Source organism: Bombyx mandarina, chromosome 05 (assembly GCF_030267445.1).
Source record: "Bombyx mandarina strain Sakado chromosome 05, ASM3026744v2".
Classification (NCBI taxonomy): domain Eukaryota; kingdom Metazoa; phylum Arthropoda; class Insecta; order Lepidoptera; family Bombycidae; genus Bombyx; species Bombyx mandarina.
The window spans coordinates 11,607,854-11,630,161 of record NC_143212.1 but is presented as its reverse complement, the minus strand read 5'-3'; the positions used below and the strand labels follow the sequence as shown (position 1 = coordinate 11,630,161).

At 35.7% G+C, this 22,308-nt stretch overlaps 1 protein-coding gene across 3 annotated transcripts in view; it reads right to left on the bottom strand.

Moving 5' to 3' along the window:
* Positions 1-223: 223 nt before the first annotated feature.
* LOC114251372 (uncharacterized) overlaps positions 224-22,308 on the bottom strand; it is a 57,130-nt gene continuing 35,045 nt past the window's right edge. For all 3 annotated transcript variants that reach the window (XM_089727765.1, XM_089727764.1, XM_089727766.1), the window contains exons 6-17: positions 21,270-21,385; positions 19,709-19,883; positions 14,358-14,486; positions 13,999-14,144; positions 13,330-13,546; positions 12,545-12,813; positions 11,267-11,448; positions 10,046-10,231; positions 6,803-6,962; positions 4,565-4,689; positions 3,385-3,554; positions 224-1,890 (exon numbers count right to left, since the gene is read on the bottom strand). In XM_089727765.1, the coding sequence (XP_089583891.1) occupies positions 1,707-1,890; positions 3,385-3,554; positions 4,565-4,689; positions 6,803-6,962; positions 10,046-10,231; positions 11,267-11,448; positions 12,545-12,813; positions 13,330-13,546; positions 13,999-14,144; positions 14,358-14,486; positions 19,709-19,883; positions 21,270-21,385 (2,059 nt within the window). In that variant the 3' untranslated portion in view covers positions 224-1,706. The remainder of the gene's footprint in view (positions 1,891-3,384; positions 3,555-4,564; positions 4,690-6,802; positions 6,963-10,045; positions 10,232-11,266; positions 11,449-12,544; positions 12,814-13,329; positions 13,547-13,998; positions 14,145-14,357; positions 14,487-19,708; positions 19,884-21,269; positions 21,386-22,308) is intronic.

Genomic DNA, 22,308 nt, shown 5'->3' with positions numbered 1-22,308 from the left:
CTGCTTCACGGCAGCAATAGGCAAGACGGTTGCACTTACCCGCACCGCTTCCCTACCACCAACAATTACTTTGTATGTAAATTCAACGAGAATGTTTGATTCTAATATTTCACCGAAGAACCCGCATTTTATAAATTTTGATTTACAAGCTGATTAATTCACATTTTACGCGCCCACTTTAGGATATATCAGGATTGGATAAACAGAATTGAAAAACATTAAATTTGCCTTTGATTTATCTATTTCGGTGTAACAAACATTATTTTATAATATTCTACTTAAGTAAAGTTAATTAGCCATTCTTATGTAATAAATCTAAAATTACGAACTGACAGATTCCAAACAAAATGATTGAAAGAAAACAAAATTATTATAAAATCTGTCAATTCAGACTATTTACATCTAACTAATTTTACTGATATTAGTAAACGTTGTATGCATTTTTATGTCAAAGCACTATTTAGATTCACTATTGCAGGCAACTAAGTCAGCAATGTATAAAAAACACCGTAAAACCTATCTATCATATTCAAGCAGCGTAACTAATTCTTAATTACTTATCGCCTCATTCCTGAAACGTTGTTCAAATTCGACGACTTTTTATGTGTACCACGATCCTAATATTTTAAATCTTTGAGAATACTAGTACCTAGTATTACTATTACTCGGTCACTGATATAGTGTTAGTATTCTAGTAACCGAGATTCCGCGTCCAGTTTGAGGGCTCGGAGCTTGAACAAGCAATGTAACGAAGACTACGACTTCATGCATAAATGAATGGCGAATACTTTAATCTTTTAAATCCTGGGCGAATAACTTAATTTAATAGAAAATTGGACATAAAGTTTTCAACAAAGTTTCGATTTAAGAGATCACGATAAATGACTCTAACAATTAAAACCTAGCCAAGTATTCGTGCTGTTTGTTAATATTCAACATATCAATATTTTTAAAAACTTTACGTGAATAAAGTTATAATGAAAACGATCTGCGATTTTTGTTGTGTATACTTTTGAAAGTCCATCAAAAAATCATAATAAACTACCAGCATAAACCCAAACCAACTCAAACAGATTGTAACTTCGTAGTAAATTACCAAGAAAATCGACAACAAAAATAACATCTTAAATAAAAAGCCTTTGGCGAGAAAAAGCGTATACGACCGCCAAAATAGCTTTTTCTTATCCCTTCCCTATATAGTTGTTCCGCACATTATTACGTTTTAAAACAATAAATGTTAGTTACGTAATTGACAATACATAATCCATTTAATGCTAAATTCATTACTAACTACAATGCAAATCATTACACAACATAAATGACCTATTAGTTATCTAGATATAAAGAAAATAATTTCATTAAGCATTTTAACTTGTTTTCTTGCTTATAATAACAGCACGATTTATCGTAGAATCGTTTTAATGATTTTAAATAAGCCATAAAAAACATATCAGAAAGTTGAAATGAACGCAAGTGTTTCTCAATTATTTGCATACTTCTTAAAGAGATTTAATTGCAAAAAAATAAAGTGACATAAATCAAAGTGTTCAAATATTAAAAATGCTGTGGTCAATACAATATATCTCAATTAATTGCCTATGTATAAAATGTATTACAAAATGTTTGTTGACGTTTAAATCTAATCACGGAACACTCCATTACGTTTTTTAGTTCGTTTACAATTCCTAGTTCGATAATAACCAAAATTATAAAGCGTACTGTAGTATGCAATATAAGACGCAATACAAGATGTACGAGATAGTGAGCCCATTGCCCGCGGCCGAGGCTGCGGGAACGGGTGTCGGGGGTCCCAAGCGATTGTTCGCTCTTACGACTTGTGAACGCCACCTTATCGTGTACAATGGTTGTTGCCGCGACAGTGCTACCAACCTAAAACAGAAAAACTAAAATTTTATATATACCTACAATATTTTTTTTCAGTGTAGTAAGTTTATTTGTATAAAATGTATTAAATTCATAAAATACACGATTTGTGACAAAAATTTGTAGATATTTGCAAAATAAATAATTTATGCCGCATACTAGAGACCAACTAAAAGTGGAGTTAATAAACTTAAAATAAGCGTTGTCGACGACAAAATAATGTTTTCAATTATTTCGTTCAATTCGGTCGATACTAATGCGTCTTTGCACGTTTTTATTACTCGTAGCTAGCCATAACCTACTTCGATTGCTGCCAATATGCTCGAAAATGAAGCTAAATTGCAGAGCTGGTTGAATTAGATGCTTATTTGCCAATGTGAAGGCGTGGACGGAAACCTTTTACGAACACGAATCTGTCGTGAGACCTTTTTGATTCTTCGTGAAGATGTGTTTTCACACGTCGTTATTTGGGATTTACGAGTGAAAATGTCATTTAGGATCCACGCCACGTACCCTCTTAAGGCTTCTCTAATATGCACAAAGGAAAGAAATCTTTGTATCAAATAGTACATATAAAAGCATGCGCATATACTCGTTTGGCACGTTTCGTCGGTTGCCGTATTAAGAACGAGGGACATTTATAAATAATTTATCAAATGGAACATCTGAAAAGCGCTCCTTTTGAAAATTGTTTAGGCCGCGCTAAAAGCTCACGTATAAAACTTTCCTTCGACTTCCTTGTGTGTTCTTCTTTGTTTATTTAGCGCTCTGTTAAATCAAGCGGGGGCGCGAGTTAGTTGAAACGTTGATGTAACGATAAAACGCACTCTATCTACACTTCTCTGAATTATTTTTATCTTTTTCAAAAAGGTTCATTTATTACTTAGAACATTCTTTCTCGAAATTAATCATTTAGATTCCCCTAAATGAGTGGTGTCAACCTCTAGGGGTCCAACTGGACTCAAGGATCTTGTATAGAGGATATAGTGTCGAGAAAAATTGAATATGCAATTTCGAAAAGGGCACATGTCGCATATTTTGTCAAATACGTTTTTTCACATATATGTAGTTTTGAGGCTTACCTACACCCATTTTATAATAATTCCGGTAATTTTCAATTGCTAATTAACACTAAAATATATCTCAAAAGTTAATATTTTAAATTTTACACTGCTTTAGAAAATAATCAGTTTTTTTTATTTCCTGAACATTTTACATTTTCAGTGATGTGCCCTTTTCGAAATTGCATATTCAATTAAACTCACTACTACTATAGCACTATATAGACACTATAGCAGTTACTGGAGCCTATAGATGCCAGAATGTCCATTACCTACATTAATACATGACCTCGAAGCCTCAAACGTTATGTAACCTGTTCTCCCTTGAAACTAGAATATTTAACTGCTTCGCATCAAAATTAGGGTCGGGTGGTGGTTGGTAAATTTCATTTTCTAGTGCAGACTTACAATACATCGGATTGATCGTGACATCACGTACCTTATAACAAGGGTATTCAGTCTCCAAGGCAACGTATATGTGTGGTTCTTGTGTCTCGCACAGAACGTATAGAGGAGGTCTCCCGCCGCTCCCGAGAGACCTGCGTCGCTGTGCGCTCCTGCTCCAGACCACTCGTGAAGGGTGATGTTCCATGAACCACACGACTTATCCTGTTAAGTAATTTGAATAAACAAAACCGACAGCAGTGGCAGGAGGTCGGTTTTAGTTACCTATTTATTTGCCTGTGATTCTTTTTTGTTTCCCTACCTAAGCTGATAGCCTTGAGAGGCTATTTCAGCGTAACCTTAACTAGTAGGTGAGCTCACGGGGCTCAAGCCGGAGTGATGCTAACACTGACCCCAGCAAGAGCAGTGCTTCGCAGAATCTACCACCGGATCGGAAACGCGACCCACTGAGAAGATCCGGCGAGAAACTCAGTGCGCTGTGTCTATGGGTTAATTCGCTCGTCGAGCCCTTCGTCGCAAGCGACGGGTTCGACGAGGGCAGTGACCGGTGCCTGTGATTCTACCTAACAGCCAATACTATGAAATTCCCAAAAACTAAAACACAGTAAATACAGTGGTTAGTTTTAACATGAAAGCGATTTCTGCCAAATCATGAAAAAAAAACATTTAATACAATCCAAATCGGTACCGTACAAGGACTTCAAATTTTCAAATTAAATATTTCAATTAATGTGATAATTTTTTTATAATATTTTTCAAGGCATAATTGAATTAAAATATTAGCAAGTTCTTATTTGTGAGTACGCGAACACGGAGTTTTTTGATATCTCTATGAGCAATGAAACGTTACAGACAATGGTTATGGGTCGTAATGAAAGTGACCCTTAATAATAAATTTGGAACAAATTGTATAAAACAGCTTGCATAAATAAAGTGAAAAGTAAATGAATCAATCAGGCTATCCAACAACAAACAATTAGCATATGAACAATTCCTTAACACGTATATATTGTGTCTTTAAAAAAATAAACTCAGGTTATACTCTCGTATAAGAAGACCGCAAAATGTAGCATTGTCATGACCGAATTAAAATGTGTATATTTATCATATTTTTTAAAAGTAAAAGACGAAAACCACGTCCCAACCTCCTTTGAAAATCGACTTTATTTACATATACATTTCAAACAAATCTTCGAAAACTAAACACAGCTCACCTGTTCCGACGTTATATCTATGAAAAGCTGTCTCTCGACGTTCGAGTCAAGCACCCAAGTGCACTGCTGATAGAAAAACTCGTTTAAGCTTCCCGTGACGGACACGTTCTTCGATGAAATCTCACCTAGAAAGGAAGTTACCGGATAAAACGTCGGGGAAAATACGACTTCTAGGTGGCGACGAGGAGCCATCTCTTGGGTCAATAATGCGAGCAAAAGGCAGACGAGGCGGCTCACCGCGGGACAGCGACATTGTAATTGGAAGTTTACGATCTTGTTCGAGGCTTTTTCGATTCAGTGCTGCTACCGTAGGCGGTTCCGAACTAGGTCGTGGCAATTTTCTCGGACGCCCGCCGCGCCACCGGGAACAATATCCGACGGGTTTTTCCAAACGTCTGAGACGCGCTTCGAATGTCAAATAGGACTGTTTGTTTTCGCTTCGCGCGATTGAGGCCCTGTGGAGTTCATCCGAGATAAAACTCAAATTACCTGGTCCCCAGCGAGACAACTCCGTCGAATTAAAGGGAATTTCACAATTCACATCTTTGTCTTGTTACTGAAATATAAATCTGTAAATAAATTGCCCGAGCGCAAATGTAGGCTTTTGTTGGTAGTGTGATAAATCGTTGAGTTGACGAATCAATTCGTTTTACGTGGTTACTAAAACTAAAGCAAAAAACACTAAAACATACACAATCCATGTACATCTTTACAGCAGTCCACTTAAACACATACATTTATAATCCAAATCTCAAGCCAGAATTTAATATTGAGTTGTGGGAAAATATGTAAGAAATAAACATGTGAAAGAATAAAATGTTTCAACTACAACACGAGTTTGCTTCTGTAGCGCGGATAATCTCAGTGAACATTTTATAACTTTTTTTTGTTCAATGACTTGGACATAATGTCTCACTTGTATTTTAAAACCGCAGTGCCATCCTTAAACCCGCAACGCATGACTTCTTCGCGGCAAAAATAGATAAGTTCCAAATCTCAAGCCAGAATTTAATATTGAGTTGTGGGAAAATATGTAAGAAATAAACATGTGAAGGAATAAAAGGTTTCAACTACAACACGAGTTTGCTTCTGTAGCGCGGATAATCTCAGTGAACATTTTATAACTTTTTTTTGTTCAATGACTTGGACATAATGTCTCACTTGTATTTTAAAACCGTAGTCCCATCCTTAAGCCCGCAACGCATGACTTCTTCGCGGTCAAAAAAAGATAAGTTGGTAACACTTACCAGCGCGGGCTTAAAGTGCGCACAATAATACCAAATATTATTATTTAATATTAATATATTCTTGATTTGACTTTAATTTTTATTACAAACTATTTATTCCAACAACGCGGAAGTTATTCGAGAGCACGTGTCAGCTACTTGTTTCCTTACAACAAATTGGTACCTCCTAGCGAGATTTGAACACCGCTAAAGTCACATCGTAAAGGATAAGACACGTCCTATAAGCTACTACGACTTTAAATCGTGGATCAACTTAACGACTACACGTCTACATGAGTATACTATCCATGTTAGATGATATTATTGGAACGAAGTTCCTTATGGGACGATGCGGATTGGTACCCTAACCTGGAAAAAACGTCCGTAACGTAAGATTTTTATTAGTAATGCACACAGTGTACGACTTAAATTTGTAATAACGTACAAAAAATAACATATTTTTATTATATATGTTTTATAAATCATCTTCATCTATATATATAAAAATGAATTGCTGTTCTTGTTAGTCTTGTAGAATTGTTAGTCTCGCTAAAACTCGAGAACGGCTGGACCGATTTGGCTAATTTTGGTCTTGAATTATTTGTGGAAGTCCAGAGAAGGTTTAAAAGGTAAATAAATATGAAAATGCTTGGAATTAAATAAAAATAACAATCTGGTTTTTCCTTTGATGTCTTCCCCGTCGGACGGATTCCTTTTGTTTTATTTTTATGTTTATTTTATACAAAAATTGAGGTCTTTTATTTATTGATTGAGGCACTACGAAGTCTGCCGGGTCAGCTAGTTGTGAATAAAATAAAGTTGATAACTTTGTAAAGTAGTTTTTTTTTTATCAATTAAAACATCATAATAAAAAACGTATACCCTGAATAATTATTTTCTTTATACCTCGAATAGAACTTAAAATTAATACTTTTATAATAAGGAACTTCGTTCCAATCCGGTGTCTCACGCCACCACACATCTTTTTTTCTAAATTTGAAATTAGAATTACCTGAATGTGTTGTAAATGTTCTCTGCCCGCACATGGCATCATCGTTGAAACTATATGCAGCAGCATAATCGAATCCCCTACTCGCATACGTGTAGTGGGCCACGGAGTACTCCAGGCGGACGCTGGTCCAACTACGGACGACGACAGGCAACCAAGCAGCCTGATGAATACAAATTACTATTTGATTGTACAATTTCTAAACACTGATTGATTCGAGGATCTTTCTAGAGTTTGTTTTTGTGTTTGGAACGTTGATTTCGGTAATCATTGAATTTAGTCGTATAAGCTTGCAGTATACCTTGCCACCCTAGTACTTATAATAGGAATTAGGGCCTTTAGTATTCGACCGTTAAACAACAAAATAAAACATCTCTTAATCGTAATACACAAAAACAAATTTTTATTTTATTGTATAGATGGTTTGACGAGCGCACAGCCCACCTGGTGTTAAGTGGTTAACGGAACCCATAGACATCCACATCGTAAATGCCGCCACCCACCATGAGATATAAGTTCTAAGGTTTCAGTATAGTTACAACGGCTGCCTCACTCTTCAAACCGAAACGCATTGCTGCTTCACGGCAGAAATAGGCAGGGTGGTGGTACCTAAGCGTGCGGACTCAGAAGAGCTTCTACCCCTTTTTTTATGTCATTCAGTTGAAAAAAGAATAATGTTCCGTTCAGGAATTTCAACTAATTAAAACACTAGAAACAACAAACTTGATATACCTTCGCGTGTGTGACTAAACTCATGTGGTTCAAGGTATTTCGACAAATACGCTATTGGATCGTGTACCGGTAAAACGATGTACCTACTACATACGTTTACTACGCTGGAAACTATTTAATTGAATTTCCAGAGTCGCGAAAGTGGACGTCAGAGCAGCGTAGCTCGCTCACTAACAACAGGAGCGTACGGATTACCGGTTAACCCATCTCGTGTTTATAGGTATAGGATGGTTGACATCGCGACCGTCGCCTATATCGTCGAAGATACATGTATTTTGTGTCTACGTGCCCTCGTAATACGAGTAGGTAATTACGCACGGACGCCGTCACCTCTTCATAAATGTTAAAGTACTATCTATATATTAATACGTGAAGCAAAAACTTTGTATCCCTTTTTACGAAAATTGCGCGTACGGAGGAGTATGAAATTTCCCACACTTATAGAGACTATAGAGAAGAAGTGCACAATGCTAATATTTTTTTTAAATAATGCGTAAAAGATACATTAAATCAATAAAGAAAACATTTCACACACTACATGCCATGTATTTGACGCACACACGCAAAATTTGTTCTTGACGTCTGTTGTCAAATTGAGAATAGATTAAATTTAATATTGTTTGTCTTTGTTAATATTTTTTATAGTGTAGTCTTGGCGAAATTTGTGATTATAGAAGTATAAAATACAATGGTAATGGTGTACAAACTTACAATTCCAATTAATTATAGTCGAATTTCGACTACTGCGGGACCTCTAGTTAATAATTAAATTACGTATCCGTTCTACAAGCCAATATAATAGGGCCGAGTCAACGTACACTATAATGATATATATAGTACATACATAACTAAATTTATATTTTTGGTAAATTTAAATTACGAGACATCGGTGGGATGCGTTAATCGTTATTTGATTACGCGTCAAAACCTTTAAATTACGAGCGGGGGAATATCACTTCAATGAATCTAAAACGAAATTCAATTACAATATAAATTATTACGAAAATTATTCAATGATCTTACAAATATTTCATAACGTCGCGTCGTAATGAAAAAGCAATAAAGGTTTATATGAAAGCAACGTAATTCCTTTTATGTAGAAGTCCCTGTTCGCTGGGATGGACGTCCCACACTTTATTGCTGTTACATACTTAATAGTAACCCTCTTACTTAATTATGCGGATCGAGCCGCGAGCGAGGGCGCCGCCTCTGTCAGGGTAGGCTCATCCCGTAGCCGCGTTAGCATAAGGCCCAAGTAACACGATTAATTTATTTGCTGTCGTCTTTGAAAGAGCTCGCAATAATTACATAACACATTTTGGAAGCGCTTTCGTAAGGTCAACGGTTTGTTTCAGCGGAGCGAATTAAATATTTATATGAAGCGTCCGTGACCGTTAATAGGCAAGCAGCTTGGTTGGTGTATTTGTAGTCGTGCAATTAAGCCGTGTTTCGAGCAGGTAATATTTTTCATTCCAATGGCGTAGATAAAACGACAGATATCAGATTCCGTTGGCTCAGTGATGACTGGTGGGTGAAGATCTTAGCGTAAAAATAAATATTAGTTTAAAAAAACTAAAAAACACGCTTTATATAAAATTCAACTAAAAAATAGAAAATAAACTTTAATAAATTTAAATTAGTGTAAAATATATTTTACTGTAAAAAAAGCGTGGGGTGCATGGTGTTATTAATTATAAATATTTTTCTGACAGATATGAGTAGAAGAATTATTATTTCAATAATACCTTAAAATAATAATACCCCACGCCTTTTTTAAATAAAATATATTTTACACTATTTTCAATTTAAATTTATTAAAATTTATTTTCTATTTTTTAGTTGAATTTTATATATAAAGCGTGTTTTTTAGTTTTTTTTTTTAACTATTATTTATTACTTTTTTAGTTAAATTTTCTATAAAAGTGTATTTTTAAAATTATTAAGTACTATAACATCAATTCTTGCCTTATCGACTATAGATAAAAATTATATAAATTGGCAAAAATCTTATTTTGCAAATTGAGTAATGGAATAATCTTATCAAATTAGTGTATTGTCCTATTGTCATCGGTCCTCAATAAATCTACAAAGTGTGAATGAAATCTGGCCGTTTAAAGTGGGTTAAAATCGCGTCTAAAGGAGTCAGTTACAAACATACAAACATACATACAAGTGAAGCTAATATAAAGCGTGTAAAAACCTATCGCTGTCAAATGACAGCTTGATGTCCAATCCGCCGCCTCGGGCCCCACACAATGACGTGACATGGTTCTTGTGGCCCTGAGGTTACAGAGAGAAGTCTAATCTTTGCATAATATTGTTTAAATATCAAATTATGTATAATCTGAATTGACTTAGTTCTACATAATAATAGTTTCAGAAAAAAATATATCCATTATTTAGCGAACTTAAAATGAATCAAGCTTACGTGTTACTGTGAGTGTTGTTTATTCAATCTCTCAATCTCAATTTCAAAATTAAATCATTTATGTAGAACTGAGATTCCATAATGACCTGAAAATCGCCGCACAGACAGGAGAGGTGGGTTCCGTCTCCAGCTACTAGCGCCACGTGATCGTGATAATGTAGCGGAGTTTGTGCTCTGCATTCACACCCAGCGTCGCCACAAGCCGTCCTGCATCCAGACGCGCCAGTGGTCCCCGTCGGTTCTGCACTCCACATGCGGTCTAACCGCTGGATCTAAAGCCAATGAATTCGTTTTCAATCACATACCGAAAATGAGAAAAAGAAATTTCAAATTTCGATTGTGATTTTTTTTTATTGCTTATATGGGTGGACGAGCTCGCAGCCCACCTAGTGTTAAGTGGCCCATAGACATCTACAACGTAAATGCGCCATTCACCTTGAGATATAAGATCTAATGTCTCAACTATAGTTACAACGGCTGCCACAGCCTTCAAAACGAAACGCGTTACTGCTTCACGGCAGAAATGGGCAGGGTGGTGGTACCTACCCGTGCGAACTCACAAGAGGTCCTACCACCAGTGAAATCAATGAAAAATTATATTTCGAATGCGGGTAACGTGTTAATTCAATGTCTAAGTCCATTCTGCGTCATTTTTAGTCTAAGTACTTGCACGTGCGTCAGAGCGTAATTTGAGACGCCCCATTATCACAAAGAATATTATATATAATATATACTGTTTGAGATTTCTAACTCACGTTTCAAGGTGCCGGATTTATTTACCTTGTAGATTGTAGGCGGGTCTATACATAATAGAAATAATAAAAAATACAACCATAGTGAAATAATATCAGGAAATAAAAAAATGGGAACAAGGAACAATTCACTCGGCAGATAACTTTATTTAGATTGTGATTTGAATGTGTGTGTATATTATGTACATAAGTGTATAATATATTTGGTATATGTTACAATATGTAACAATGTAAAAATATTTGTTTTTAATTAAATACTGCTTAAATAAAATTTAATTAAATATTTTCTCTAATATGTTGTACGCTTTTCCACATTTATAAAGTTCTTCTGATTTGGATTTCTTGGAAGAAATCTCATGTCCAAGTTCATCTCGCCTTTTGTTTATACTATTCAAATTGTCCCTTTTCGTTTTCTATCCAATAAATAATATGATAAATGAGTCGAATAATTTATTCCAAGCGTAGCATATACATATATACAGTCACTTGATATTTTACAAAAAAAACCGTATGCTCTAAGTCTAGACTCTATTCATTAGGTTTGACTTTATTTACCTCCACAGTAACACTTTGATTTGAGGCCGGTATAAACCGATGTGTACACAGCAGTCTCTCTTCTATATTCCAGAATATATGATGATGGGAGGGTGCGGAGACTCCTCCGTGGGCCGGTGCAGCGAGACCGTAATGCGTGGACGCGCACGTTGCGTCCGGCGAGGCAGTCCCTTCGTGTTGTTCTGATACAAAATAAGTTCACTAAATACCTTTATTTTTATTTTTATTTTATTACTTAGATGGGTAGACGAGCTCACAGCTCACCTGGTGTTAAGTGGTTACTGGAGCCCATAGACATCTACAACGTAAATGGCCACTTACCTTGAGATATAAGTTTTAAAGTCTCAATATATTTACAACGGCTACCTCACCCTTCAAACCGAAACGCATTATTGCTTCACGACAGAAATAGGCGGGGTGGTGGTACCTATCCGTGCGGACTCACAAGAGGTCAGCCTGTCCACTGTCCACTGCTGAACATAGACATTTCCAACTGATCTTCAGTACGGCCGGTCCGTTGCCATCTGCATCCAACGTGACACAGCGACTCTCACTAAGTCTTAGGTCCATCTGGTAGGTGGTCGTCCCACACTGCGCTTGCCAGTACGTGGTCTCCAATACCCCTAACTATTGAAATGATTTATATGCCATTTACATAGCATGGATGATACCAAAATCCTTCTCCGAATATCCCACCCCAACAATGACAAATGAATCATACAAATAGCGTGCAAAAACATGTAACAAGAAAAAGCAAACATTCATTGATACAACAATGTTGATAACAGTCAGAGTCTGGAAAAACTTCTCATTCTTGGTCAAGTTACTGGTGGTAGGACCTCTTGTCAGTCCGCGCGGGTAGGTACCACCACCCTGCCTATTTCTGCCGTGAAGCAGTAATGCGTTTCAGTTTGAAGGGTGGGGCAGCCGTTGTAACTATACTGAGACCTTAGAACTTATATCTCAAGGTGGGTGGCGCATTTAAGTCGTAGATGTCTATGGACTCCAGTAACCACTTAACACCAGGTGGGCTGTGAGTTCGTCCACCCATCTAGATAATAGAAAATAAAAAAATTAAAGAAAGTGGAGGGGAAACGAGACAAAGGTAGGGCACCATCACGATGTTCGGACACTATAAGGAGGACAGTTGGGGGCAGCATCCAAGAGGCGATCCACCTCGCAACAGACCGATCTTCATAGAAATACATAGTGTGGTCGCGATCCTCAGTAACGAGGGTACGACTAAGAAGAAGAAGAATGTTGATAACAGCAGCTTACCGTCATGAAACGCGAATGCACCATCAACAAACTCCTCCTCCTCTGCGTTCTGTGACAATGCTCTTCGCACCATTATCGTCAAATTAGCACCTTTCGAAGTCACAGCTTGACGTATTAAGAACCTTCCAGACGGATCCCTGGCTTCTCGAGCGGCGGGCCCGCACACCTTGAGCAGAGCACGATCTCCTTTCTCAGACCTGTCTCTTTCTCTCGAACTAAATTCGTGGAGACCTTCTAAAATTTCTATATGAGACCTACAGCCTTGTAACCTGAATTGAGAAAATAAAATTTGAAAAGTGCGATGGAAATGAATTAAATATAATTAAACGAAATAACTATTTTCGTTACACAAATCTCAAATTTAAAAGTTAATAAGAATCTCTAGAGTCTCTGTTGGAAATAAATAAAATTGTAATTTTTGTTTTTTTATTGCTTAGACGTGTGGACGAGCTCACAGCCCACCCGGTGTTAAGTGGTTACTGAAGCCCATAGACATCTATAACGTAAATGCGCCACACACCTTGAGATATAAGTTCTAAGGTCTCAGTATAGTTACAACGGCTAATTAAATAATACGTAACTTTTTTGTATAAGCACAAGTCTTTATTGAGATATGAAGTCCCGCTTCGCTCTCTTTATTTATGTCCATATGTATTTATTTATACATTAAGATATTCTTAATATTTAACACTCTCTTTAATACTAGCTTTACTGTACTGTAGCTTTGCAACACTTTAATATTATTATTACCCATACCCATTAAACAAATATGATTTTACGCCTACCTTAAGTTATAATTAAACAACGAGACTTGTACAACATCGGTGGCAACTCCGATGAGATGTACTGTACACTGCGTACGCCAGGTTGTGGCTCGCGTGTCGAAATGACCCGAGCGAAGGCCGCCCGGGCCGTACCCTCGGACAATAGCGCCGCAACCTATACGACCTCCGCTGTTTGCGAACACTTCATTCGAACCCAATGCGTCCAAAGCTGCATCACCTAAGAAATTTAATAAAACCAACATGCAATGCAAAAATTGTTATGCGAAACAAATTTATAATAGGCCAATTAAAAAAACATTTTTAAACTGGTTAACAGTAACATTTTTACTAGTGGTAGGACCTCTTGTGAGTCCGCACGGGTAGGTACCACTACCCTGCCCATTTCTGCGGTGAAACAGTAATGAGTTTCGGTTTAAAGAATGGGTATTTTGATTTGATTTGGTTAGATATGGGCTCCGGTAAACACTTAACACCACGTGGGCTGTGAGCTCGTCCACCCAACTAAACAATAAAAAAAACCTAAACAAACGATTGCAACAGTCAGCAATCTTAAGTTATTAAGCGAGGAAGGCTTAAAAGCTTTCGATATTGATTTTACCACATATACTTAATCAAGTATCACCAATTTAAATATTACAATCGTAAAATACAGTCGGTTGGGAGAATTACCATTATCTAACAGATGTGTAAGGGCGGCTAGTGGGGGTGAAGCTGGTAACACAGTAGGCGGCGCACCGCTGCTGTCCAGTCGCTCAATAAACTCTAATTTAGCTATGAACCCGTTATAATCGTAAGGAGGCACCAAAGGACCAGACCTGCACAATAAACATATTATTTTCATTTTAATACACTTACTTTTAGATCAGCAATCATGTTGACAAGACAACACACTCAAATTTTAAGTTCTTGTACCTTGGAAAGTTTTTAGCTGTTGAGATGTTTAGTACATGTAGCACTCACTTCAAAACTACGTAATAAAGAGACAGTCAGTCGTAACACAGTAAAGTTCTGTATCTTTGCCAACTTACTTGAACTCTAATAGTAAATTGGGTCCGGGATGTTCCAATGTCGCCATTCTTTCTGAACAAAGCGAGGCAAGTAGCGGTGCTGACGGCGAGCTCCCAGCCCTTAACGTCAGATAATCCCATGTACAGTGACTGTAAAGGAGACATCGTTTTCAACAAAAATGTTTTCTAAGCTAATACGAGTCTGAACCCGCCCATTTCTGTCCCGCCTGGACCCATTTCGGAAAAGAAACATTGTAAATTTAGAAATAAACCTACACAAGTCAGAAAATTATTTAAGTCTCGGCCTAAGATTTCAAAATAAAGGATTGTTAAGAATTTTTTTGTTCCCGCTATATTTACTGCTTAAAAGGTAAATCTTGGAACATGTGAAAATTGTAATTAAGAGTGTAAATATAATTTTCATTGCCTCGGAAATGTGCACCTTTCTTTTAATATTTTTTAATCATTTGTTTTTTTTTGTTGTAACGGCGTTTTTACAACCGCGTGCGTTTTTACAGTAAAAATTTAATGTTGTAAAAAAATATTACAGTAATCCTTTATATTACGACGTAACTCTGGCCTTTATTTAGAATAGGTATCAACTTTGTGTTTACCGAAATACATTCCAATTACCTTATATTTTTTTCTATGCCAGTTGTTATCAATAGATCCTCTATTATAACGTCTGATGCGTGTCATTTGCATGAGCTATTTCAGTGATATCTGATAGAGAGGTAAAGGTAACTTGAATTTTTTCATGGTAAATGTAGTAACTAGAAATATAATATTTGAAAAAGAATGTATGCTATTAATTTAATATAAATTGCTGGAAAAAGATTGATTTGAAACTTCATACAGTCGTTGTGGGCATTTGAGAAGTTTTTCCAAATGGCCATCAACATAGGGGCGTACGAGTAGCTTTGAAAATTGATGTTTGTCTTACATTTTCCGAGTTTACTACTTAATGATCGATTTCATTTTAAAAGTTCGGTACAATAATTAGATAGGCACTAAGAGTTATGTTTTTTCAGTTAGTTTAATAAAATGTCTATTTAACATTTTTATTTTACTAAATATTTAATGTACTAAAATTTTACAAAGACAGCCGCGATTTAATACTTGAACAATTACTATAGTGTTTAAAATATTAATTCATAGCCATTTATCTTAACTAGGTTCTAAAATCTAACAGAATACTTCAAAAGTAAGTAACTTTTCATACCATAATAATATATGTACGTACACCTGACTACAAATATCAGCACACGTATATAATAATATGATATACTCGTATAAACTTGATTTTTGTTTAACATTTTATTAAATCGATAATTATGTAACAAATAAATATAAATTTGCATCAGTATTTTAAAACATTCGTTTTTAAGCCATTGCATAACTTTTATCGTGGCTTAGAGCGTGGCGACCGAATCAAGAAATTCCGTAACGAAAATAAAACCTAACACCCCCACTCAGCCTACCATGTAGCTGGCGTTCAACACATTCACACATTTTGCTTGTGTAGTGTTTATGAATAAGCGCGCGGCGTGACGTCTCACTGCATGCGCATCATGAAAAGTCTGCCCACCTCTCTCTCTCGAGCAGTCTAGCTTATGAGTGTGAAGGGGACACTTAATTGTTAGCTTTTGTTAATGTTGATAAATATAGCGTTGTCTTATTGTATTAATGTTTTAATATTAAATTATTATTATCTAATTCATCAACATATGAATTTATATGTTGATAAAAAATGCTATGCAATTGCTTTACCGCGGCAGTCCCCGAGTGCCAAACGTGATTTTTTCCCCCTTTTTGCCTATTACATGTCCAATGACAATCGCTCTCCAATCGTGCGCCGGAGCTGATCCACATTTTTTTTTCTTAGTCAAAGTGAAGCATGCTTAGTTTTTACTAGATAATAACATTTTACTGTTTTTAATGTAATGTTTTGAGAATACCATTAGGTATATGCATGTATGATATATTCATTGTTCTAACGGAGTTTTTCTGAGTACACCAAGCATATACCAAGCAATGGGTATAAATAATTCTTCAAAACTACACCGCAATGGGATTTTAGACAATTTTATGACTGTAATGTTACGCTTCGGCCAAGTGTGAACAACTTAAGTACTAGATGATATAAATTATTGCTTTAGGATAGCATTTTTATTTCTCCTCGCGCCATTTCTCCTAGCATTATCGGGCAACTGGTAAGTACGATTACAAAAACAAAGTTGAAATTTTAAACCGGAGAATGAAAATGCGTCGCGAACTATGAATAACAGTTCAATAACGTTCAAGCAGAAGCCTCTTAAAATACGTTTTTAATAAAGAAGCCCTCTATAATCTAATATCGGAAATATTACAATGTCGAGAATGTCTCATCTGCTGTGCTTTAAAGTTTGCATGAATAAAATACAGTACCGTACATTAAAACTGCACGAACTGGAGTTTTATTTTCTCATTTAGATCGCCTGAGAATAATTAAATGTGTTGTTTTACAGTTATAATGAATTAATATATGAGAAGGGACGCTCTCGAGTTTCAGTTCTGAGTGGTTAGTAGGTAAAAATATGTTGCATATATTACTATTAAAAATATATAAAATAAATATAATATAATATTTACAAAAATGATATCTAATTATGTTGATATTCAACAATCACTTAACAATAAAAATTAAATCTATGAAAAACTCAACACAGTACCTATCTGATGAGCATAAGAGCATTACACGGTACATAAAAAAGAAAGTTTATATTATGAATTTTCTGTAATTGAATAAATTTATTCCTCAATCTTTGAATTATTGTCTCAGAAGCAACTTTCTGAATGAATCGGCAGAAAATTCTCACACAAAACTGTGTTATAATGTAATTTTTGGTGAATCAGCACGAAAACGATAATGCTTCCTTATTATTTTGTCTCCCGTCACACTCAAGCATTTTTAAGATGGATGTATTCCAAAAACACAGCACTACGAGCGGTGATAATTTACAACATGAACGTGCAAGTTCGTAAAGTCGGTGATCTCGTAAAGTTTGAACCGAACACGACAGAGCGGGCCCACGCGCGTGGAAGAGAGATACGGATGTCGGCCCTTTATTTACTGAAGCGATTGTTCTCTCCGGCCTTTCAAAACTCGAACGAGAGAATTTCATACGGGTGCCTGATAAAAATACTTCCGAAAGAACGGGAACGTAATGCGACGACGATACGATGTGACCGGTTTATTATTTCATGGTTATGAAGTTCAGTTCGAGATAGTTCCTCCCAACGAATCGTGATCGATCTTACTTATTTAGTACCCAAAGTACTGTGTTTCGAAATGTTAACAGTTCACATTCAAATTATAAAGATGTATAATCTCTATTCGACTTTTTTAGGAATCGAGTATTGTATAACATAGAAATAGATTTGACTGCAAATATCTATTGTACAACTAATCAAAGGGGAATGCCCATTTCAGGCCCAAAGCGGACAATAGATTAGAGAAAAAATACTTAGTGCATTAATTTTGTCATAAATAAATATGCATTTACTTTCTTTCAAATAAGCGCCATTACAGTTTACAATAAGTAGTTTAAAAAAAGTAACTCTGTTGAAAAAAACAAGATTTTTATTTTTGCGGGAAAAATATTGCCAGCATCAAAACCTTTTACGTATTAAGTAAACTTTTTAAGTATATAAAAAAACATATAAATAAATCATTTTAAGTATTATCATTAATCAATAGATTTTAATCGATTATAAGCACATAAAATAACATCAAAGACATACCCATTGGACTTTAACTTGTTACTATACTTGAGACCTTAGAACTTATATCTCAAGGTGGGTGGCGCATTTACGTTGTAGATGTTTGTGGGCTCCAGTAACCACTTAATACCAGGGTGGCTGTGAGATCTTCCACCCATTTAAGCAATAAAAAAAAACAACTTGTATTGTTATTTAAATATGTAACTGAATATGTAAAAAAATAATGTGTACTCGTAAAAAAAAGATTAAGAAATAAATCAATTATCGGTTATTTAAAAAAATGATCGATATATGAATTTCATGTAATTATTTTTCTTTATACTGACAACACTGATTTTAATCTGACTGACTGACACTTCGCTTGCTGCTAGTGCTTGCGATCAAACTAAATGTCTTTTGATTTTTCTTCGATTTATTTTGCTTTTATCAATAACGTTTCACACTACGACTAAAAAACATTGTGTGAATTGTGGTTTTAACCTGACCGAGTTTTAAAACCGTGTATATGCTCTCCTGTGCTATTTTTAGATGATTTACTAATTGTGTATGAAGATGAAGAAAATATAGATATTTAAAGAAGTATGTGTGTTTTTTCTACCTTAATAACTACAATTGGATAAAAATACATTAGCAACATCTTAAACATTAAAAAAAAAGTTCTTGAAGTATTTATATAGAAAATTAACCTCAAAACGAGTTTTTATTTTTATTATATTTTTATAATAGTGGCGTCAATTTCAATATATTTTTTAGATATCTAATACATTTAAGAATTTGAATCAGTCCATTTTTATAGTAATATTTGATGTCCACCTTGGGCCTTTTTTTTTTTACCTTGGGCCTAGCACACTATGGAGAGTGGGCATTCCCCTTTGAGGTTACTTTTGTTTCGTCGCCAGGCTAACTAGATGCATTTGATATGCGTAAGGAAATCCTCAGTTAAGCCTTGTTCATGAATATGTTTAATATGTGCTTCCATTTCATGAACATATGCTTATTGCATAATTAGTATTTGAGAGGTATTAGAGAGGTATAGTATTAGACAGAGGCTAAGAAATTTAAATCTGCATTTAAAGGTTAGGGCAGCATTTTTGGTACAAATCCGTTGAAGATGAATAACATTTACTAGTGGACACGGCGAACTTTGTTCCGCCACACGGTTTGTTTCGAACACATCAACCGGTCGACTTCAAAATTCTACTATAATTAACCATAGAATATATTACGTTTAGCTGTCAGTTGCGTTTTGCTATTCCATATCAGTTTCGTTTTGTTATACCACGTTTTATATCACGTCCCATGGGAACGTGATAAAAATCCTTCGTACGTATCCTATGTATCATATGTCCTTCTCCTGGTTCTAAGCTACCTCCTCACCAATTTTCAGCCAAATCAGTTCAGCCGTTCCTGGGTTATAAATAGTGTAACTAACACGACTTTCTTTTATATATATAGATAATATAATATTAATAAGTACAGTCTGAAAATAAAATGTTACTATTTGTGATACAAACATACATAGTTCGTTTATTTAAATTAAATCGTTGAATACTAAAACTTTTTCAAAGTAAACTTAAGGTAACATTTAAAATGTATAACAATAAACTTACTTTCTAGGTAGTAATATGGAAGTGAAGATGATTTTGACCCTGGTGTGCACGGAGTTGGTTGCGAAGAGATAACGACATTTGCGATGTGGTGGATACAAGCCTGGGTAACCGGGGCTCGCGAGGATGCAGGCGTTCGGACCACGACACGAAACATCCTGGTATAACCAGTCGCAGTCTGTGGAAAGTCCTAATGCTTAGGAAGACGACAATTATGATAATAATATACATTCGAACATTTTATCGGTTTCAAACTCCTTATCCAAGTTATTTATAAATATTTCAGATAAAAATTATCATGCTATTTTCTAGTTTATAAGTCTAAGTATAGAGGGTAGAAGTAGTAGCACCATGTCGCATAGAGGACAAGTTGAAAAAGCGTCTAACTGTTAACAGCAAGTTATTGTTGGAAGTCTCACCGAAATAGCGCCAGCGTGGGAAATGGAAATGATGTGTATATAGCTATTTTAAACAAAGTGAGGTGTGCTAGGTTGATAAATTTAATATTTTTCGTAGTTAAAAAATATACGGTACTTAAAATCTCAATTAATTATTTTCATTACTATCGAAACAGGAAATGTGTCTTTCCTTCTTAAATTAGGGTCCAACTCTAGTCATTTATGGCGCTGTTTTCAAAATCTTTCCACTTGCCATTATGGCGCCACCTTAATTGCTTCCTTTTCAGCGGACGCTTTTTAATACACTAAGATGGTGCTCCTTGCTTCTACCCAATATATTTGATAGGTAAAAACCAATCCACATTCTGGAGAATTAATCGTTTTTCATTCATGGTAAAAAAAAATGTCTCACATGGAAACATCGAAGATAAACTTGTCTAATGTGTAAGTCGTTGAAGGCAGGGGACGAAACGTTTAGGTAATAATTATAAGCTAACTTGTGACGAGGGTCGCACTGTCCGCCGCACTTGTGTTACTGTACTTCTAAAGAGATCCTGTCGGGCTTTTCGAGACAGTTGTCGACCGAAATAAGGTTAGGTATACTTGTTTATTTGTAGTCCGATAAATAGTCAACTCGAGAATTGAAATGCGGACAAAAAATAAAGTTGGTGTCCCTCCGGTTGCTCCAGTTTTAAATTGAGATTTAGATTTTAACTAATATTCCTTTTGATATTTATCCGGTAATGATTCGTGTGTAATTTGTACGCCTCTAATATAAATGTACTTCTTGTGATCCAGCCCGGCATCCCTGAGACTGAGAAGAGAATCCTAGCTTGAGACCGTTAATTTTAGAACAATTTGTAGCTAATTGATTTTTTTTAAATATTATATCGTATGACATATATCTAAAGGCAATTTTAGTTTACACTGCAGCTTAAAACAATCTCCCAGAAAATCGATACAAACATTTCCATAGATATTTCATACTAAGTTTTAAACAAATTTTCAAGTAAGACTAACAGCGTGAACTAATTGTAGGCAAACTGAAAACCCTTTATAGGTATTCTTGCAAATTGTTACAAAATTACGGTAAAACTAATCGGAACTAGACTGTTGCTCCTTGTAATTCCAACTATTTCGATCATAGTTTTAGCAGTGCGACATACCTGTGTGCGGTATCCGGGAGCCTCCACTGGGGTGAAAACCCACCCCTTGAGTATTGCTCAGCGAGGTGAAGCTGAAGAATGCCAGGAATTGAGACCTCACAGTTTTTTCTATTATTCTACAGAGAAACATATTTCCTTGTCAATAATGGTCATTTATATAATAGTTTAGCAGCAGCTAAGCTTGTTGTGTTACATTCACAAAAGATCAACAAGATAAATCGTTAAATAAGTGTCTTTAGAGTACAATTTTTCAGTCAATGTACAATATAACTGTTTCAAAGGCTTAAAGCCTTTAAATCTAATACATCTCAAGAGAAGTCTACACCGGGAGTAAATTTGAGCATTAGCAGCACTTGTCGCTGTAGTATCCTGGCCACAACTCCGAACTGAGCATTACCGGTTCCGCTGTGACGATCTTTTGTTGCGATTCCGAGTGCTCGTATATACTAACAAGCAGAATTCAAGTTCTCGAAATGAAATTCAAATGGAGATAAACGCTGAAAAGTCTGTATTTTCGTCCGTAGCGCTTACCGAAAATTACGTGAATTTGCGTGCAGGTCTTCATTACGTACATTTTAATTTTAAAGAAAATAATATATTATTACTCAATTTCTATTCGATTCATAGCAACTATGTAGCAACTTTATCGAATTACTTTTCGTGTAATTGCAGCATTCATTAATATAGACATTACAAAAAAGTCGCAAAGTAGAATTTTAAAAATCAAACAAACATTTCATATCTTTTTTTAGTTTCTTTCTTTTTCTTATCAGCCCCCAGGTGTCCACTGCTGGACATAGGCCTCCCCCCTCGTCGGTCCATCTTGTGGGAGGCCTACCCACGCTACGTCTTCCGGTACGCGGTCGCCACTCAAGAACTTTCTGGCCCCTACGGCCATCCGTTCTACGAGCAATGTGTCCTGCCCACTGCCATTTCAACGTCCCTTAGTTTAGAAAACTAAAATTCTAAACTAAGGGAGTTCGGTAATTTTTTTACTAACTTGCCCGGTCATCGTTCTCGTCGAAGCCGTCGCTTGCGA